This window comes from Ctenocephalides felis, unplaced genomic scaffold, assembly GCF_003426905.1.
Source record: "Ctenocephalides felis isolate EL2017-DRISC unplaced genomic scaffold, ASM342690v1 CF-g0.4_SCAFFOLD_01604, whole genome shotgun sequence".
In the NCBI taxonomy this organism is placed as follows: Eukaryota; Metazoa; Arthropoda; class Insecta; order Siphonaptera; family Pulicidae; genus Ctenocephalides; species Ctenocephalides felis.
This window is the reverse complement of record NW_020537758.1, coordinates 11,792,064-11,797,486: the sequence shown is the minus strand read 5'-3', so window position 1 is coordinate 11,797,486 and position 5,423 is coordinate 11,792,064. Positions and strand designations below refer to the sequence as shown.

Sequence of the window (5,423 nt, the reverse complement as noted above, 5' to 3'; positions counted from 1 at the left end):
TAAAGATATTCAAAAAATTTTTTTTCAGTTTTTTGTGATTTTTATAACTTACTCTTGAGCATGCGTTGCTCATTTATTACATTTCCTAGCAAAAAGATACCTCGAACACTACTAATAACGTACATCTTGCACAAGTCGTATTATAAATGTATTTCTATATTTTCTAATCAGTCTCCCATACAACAACTACAACCTTAATAATAATAATAACAATAATAATAGTAATATCTTTGTCCATATGCAGATTAGTCTTTTATCCCCCATTCCTCTGGGTCAGTTGTAAGTTGTAAGAATTCATTGCGGGGTTTCGCAAAGAGTTCTCGATCTATCTATCTATTTTATCCAACACAAAGTACAAAATACAAGTATTGTATAGTATGATTGTGTGATCAAGATTGATCACCTGGTTTCAATCAATAACATAGTTGATGAACTATTACACCATTATTGTGCTTGCCGAGGTTTTGCCCGAGAGCGATCGATGGCCTTGAGTAGATGAATTATTATTGTAAGTCCATGTTGGAGGGAATTTATTCGAAATTTTAGTATCCAAGTATATATAAGAGTTTAAACTATATTTTGGTGTGATTCATTTAGTTTTTGCTAATGTAAAAAAATTTAATGCCCGAAATAAAATTTAAAAGTTATTTGAAGCAAAGAGGACAATGGTCTGAATCCATATAACGCCAGATATCAAAATACTAAAGTTTGCATTTTAACTACGAATTGTTCAAAATTCCAATATAAGTGTATATAACAGTTTTTACTAGATTTTGGTAAATTTTATCTAGTTTTTACTTCATATATTGCTAAATATATCACATATAAAGTATTCCAACATGTTTTATTTAAATATTCGATACACAAATGTATATAACAGTTTTAACAAAATTTTAGTAAATTTTATCAAGTTTTCACTATTATAAAAAATTATAAAGTCCGGGATAAAAAATATAAGTTATTTAAAGAAAAGTAAAGAATGTTGAAAGCCAGATATAGCTAATTATCAAAATATTGAAACCGCATTTTAACTATGAATTACTCAAAATTTTAATATCCAAGTGTATATAACAGTTTTTATTAGATTTTAGTGAATTTTATCTAGTTTTTACTAATATATATAAAACATAGTAGCTTGCGAATTTTTTTTAAGATATTTAAATTTTTATTTTTAAATTTAAAAATGTAAAAAATGTCCAAAATTCACATATTCTCAAATCATCAAAAAACTAAAATATTTTGTATCTAGTTTTCACTCATGTATATAAAACAATATAGTTTGAAAAAAATAATTCAAGATATTTTAAAAAATGTCCAAAATTCACATATTCTCAAATCATAAAAATTTTAAAGTTATCATTTTAACTATGAATTCACATATTCTCAAATAATCAAAATTCTAAAGTTCTCATTTTAACTATGAATTACTCAAAATTTTAATATCCAAGTATATATAACAGTTTATACTACATTTTAGTAAATTTTATCTAGCTTTTACTTATGTATATAAAACATAGTAACTTGGGGAAAAATTTCAAGAAATTCAAAAAAAACTCGAGTAAGGTCCAAAATTCACATATTGACAAATATATTACTAGTAAAATATTCCAAGTTGTATACTGCTAGATTTTGATTGCAAACGATTTATCTTGATAATTTATCCTGAAACACCAAAATTACTCAATACCATTTCATAATTTAACTTAAAAAATGAAATTTCTGTATATTATTACTACCAACTCCTTGTCTATTAAGATGTGAAGGAATTTTTATAACAAAACCCAATAAAATAACACAAAAAACACGTATATGTGCCCCTTCGACTATTATCGATGCATCGTCTTTCATTTATATGATTTGAATTCGAAATTATAAAAATTATAACCGGTTTTTTATCCCAAAAGAATATTTTTATTTCATCTCTCATCGGATGCTTGAATTTATTTTTTCGGTAGTTTTTTTTCTCTGGTGCTTCCTTTTGTTTTAGAATTTAAAAAAAAATTGAAAAAGTAAAATCAAATATTTATGTAAAATTAGTTTTTTAGATCAAAAATTTTAATTTTGTTAATTTATTGATTTTTTTAACTATTTACCATATAATTAATATAAAATTGATTTTGCTTCCACAATTTAACTAGTTACTGGTTATTATTCTTGTTATCCTGAATTTTGTGTGATCATTTGCTCTTTACCTTGGAATTTTTGACAAAATCAAAATGTTTTCTGAAATATCAAGTTATTTAGAATATTTTGAGAATATAATACATTTTCATTTTAAATATTTTATTTTAATATGTCCTTTACCGAGTTGGCAAAGACTTTCCTCATGAATGTTCCGATTCGAAATTCATTTACCATTTGCAATTTATCATTTATCATTTGATTATAATATCAATGAGTTTTATATTTATTATGCATAGTGCTGGTATAGTTTTCGAAATTTGCATAACTGCCGTGGTATTTACATATACTTCGTAACAAAGACATTTAATAAATCAATTTGGCTTTAACGTGCTGTCAGATGACAATATTGCAATAGTCGGTAATATATTTTGTCCATAGGATTATATATCATTAGTGCAATTGTAAGATTCGAATTGGAGTAGAAAATCGATTACGGGATAAAAGACTTAAAAATTATAAGCAAAAAACGTAAACTAAACAATAGTGCTCAAAACCAATAATCTAACAACAAAATTGATTTCCAAAAAATCAACGACGTCAAAAATACTCTTTTTCTTTAATTAACAATGTGGCTGTTTATCACGTGGTGTTGCCCGATTTGAAGCAATGGCTGGTTACACATTTTTTGCCCTCTACTTTAAAAAAACATCTAGTAGATTGGGCATCAATATTTAAACTAGTGGTGTATGGAATCGTGCCTTAAGGCAAATTGCTGGAACTTTCCGTACCGTAAGGATATTTAAGAACTTTAACCAGAATTAAAATTAAAATCTGAATTCCTTTCGACATACAAAAACAATTTTTTTTCTGAAAAAAATGACATTTGTTTTCCAAAAGAAACACAAGCAAAAAGTTTTTTGAATCAATCAAATCGGATGCTTAGTTCACTCAAAAACTGCCATTTTTTGTACATTTATCTCCGTATCTTCGAAATGGCTGGACCTGTCTTTGCAAAAAACTAATCACCACTTTCCCCAATCATTACAAATTGAATGTTTTTTGGATCGTTCAAATCGGATACCCCGTTCTCTCAAAAACTCGATTTCCATTTTTTACATTCTTTGCTCCGTATATCCGTAATGGCCTGACCTGCCTTTGCCAAAAACTAATCAGCACATCTCCCTATCAATAGGAATCGAATGTTTTTTTAAATCATTCAAATCGGTTAATCTGTGCGCCCAAAAGCGTGAACAAAAATGCGGACACACAAACACATCCATTTTTTTCTGATGTATGCCAATAAGTTCAGAAACCTCTGAAACGTGTATATATGCAAAAAAAATTCGATTTTCGATTTTCAGCCCATTACATTAACTTAACCTACAGGAAGTTAAAAATAAGTAAAATAAAAGTATAGCATTTTTTATATATACTATATTAAAGTAGAGGGCAAAAAATGTGTAAACAGTCATTGCCTTAAATCGGCCACATTGTCAATTCAGCAAAAAGAGTATTTTTTGACTTTATTAATTTTTTGGAAATCAATTTTGTTTTTAGATTTCTGGTTTTGAGCACTTTTGTTTAGTTTACGTTTTTTGCTTATAATTTTTAAGTATAACTTTTATTGTCAGAATCTACTTTTATTAAAAAAGCTTATGGACAAACATAACAATATATAATAAAACATAATTTTTTAAACAAAGTCAATAAGAAATTTTTGCAAAACCTTTTTTTTATATTGAATTTTTCTATACATATACTAAAATGCTTTCGCATTTTGTCTTAAAAAAATAATTTTCAATATCTGTTTAATCTTCACTCAAAAAGACAAGTAACACATGTTACAAACTAACCCCAAAATTTGTCATTTCCAACTTTTGAAAACAATTCAACAAATTACTAGAAAAAAAACTTACTTTTGACTCGTTAAAAGAAGTGCTGTCTACAGATCATGTTAATGTAAAAGCAATAATGGAAACTTGTTCAAACAAACATACTACATCTCTTCCCTTTTGGACCCTATGTCAAAATCAGTATGGTAGGCACAATTGTATCTAGTCTACCTTATATGTTATTTAATTATTTTATAAGGTGTATTGTTATTATTAACGAGTTTTTTAATCACTTCTACCTTACTTGTGGTTAGGGTAAAAAGAGCATTCACATAAAAACACTGGTTAAATTTTCAATAACATTTATTTCAGTAACAATATTTAACTAATTTATTATTGCTGTGGTTCTTCTTCGGCACGAACAACAGTCATTCCATCTAAATTTTTTAAATCAACCAATCGTTTACCCACTTCTCGCCTCCAAGTTTCTTCATCCATACTTTCTACCAAAGGATTTCCCACCATTACCAAATCTTGTAAAGTCGAACATTCCAGCAACTTATTAAATTCTGACCAGTCTTTAACTAAATTATTACTTAGGTAAAACACACGTAATTTTTTTAGCACTCCTATGCCTTTTAATTTATCAATCAAGTTGTAACTTAGCCAAAGTTCTTCCAAAGTGTCTGCCAACGGTTCGAGACCGGCCAGAGTTTTGATGTAGTTTCGGCCTAAAGATAAGACTTTTAGGTTTTTTAAGGAGTTCAAACCGGCGATTTTGTCAATCATATTGGTACTGAGACTTAGTTTTTCGCATTTGCTAAGAACTGATAGATTATTATCCATTTTTTCTATAGGAGGCCATTGGAAGCACAAAAGCACCTCCGTGGCCGTCGATAATTTCTCGTCCGGGTGCTTTTCTTCCCAGCGCTTTAGCGCTTCCTTGATCGTCGTCGGTTTTGACATTTTAAATATTCATAATTTACATCGGACACGCGTTATTGTTTGCTCCCAAGGTTGTGTATATTTATCCTTATCATAATTAGCTTTAATAAGAACACCAATCAATTTTATATTGGCCGTAAATCAATTAATCATTTCCATTGTTTTAATAACAGCATTCGTAGCAAATAAATAACGTCAAACGACTTTAATGGTCCGGTAATAAATACTTTATGATTTTTATTTTATTTAAAGATCGTATAATAATTTTATCGCACAAAATACACAGATTTTCGAAGCACGAGTGATAAATTGCTGAGGCTTAATCCGGCTTGAGTCTTCTGAAGAAATCGTTCCCATGGCAGCAAGTTAAGGAGTATCGACATATCAAAACCTTGTAACCTATATTTTGTAAAACAACAGAATAGGGGAAACCAGGGAAAATTAGTACAAAAAATTCTAACCAAAATCTTAAGTATCAATGCCTCTCTTACAGGGTTGAGAGGGAAGTGGTTTGACAAAAAT

At 28.3% G+C, this 5,423-nt stretch overlaps 1 protein-coding gene across 1 annotated transcript; it reads right to left on the bottom strand.

The window, feature by feature from the left end:
- Window positions 1-4,349: 4,349 nt before the first annotated feature.
- Window positions 4,350-4,936, bottom strand: LOC113373135 (dynein light chain 1, axonemal-like). The gene has a single exon (XM_026613451.1). It carries the CDS (start codon window positions 4,920-4,922, stop codon window positions 4,350-4,352), a length of 573 nt encoding a protein of 190 aa, XP_026469236.1. The 5' UTR covers window positions 4,923-4,936.
- Between the last annotated feature and the right edge of the window lie 487 nt (window positions 4,937-5,423).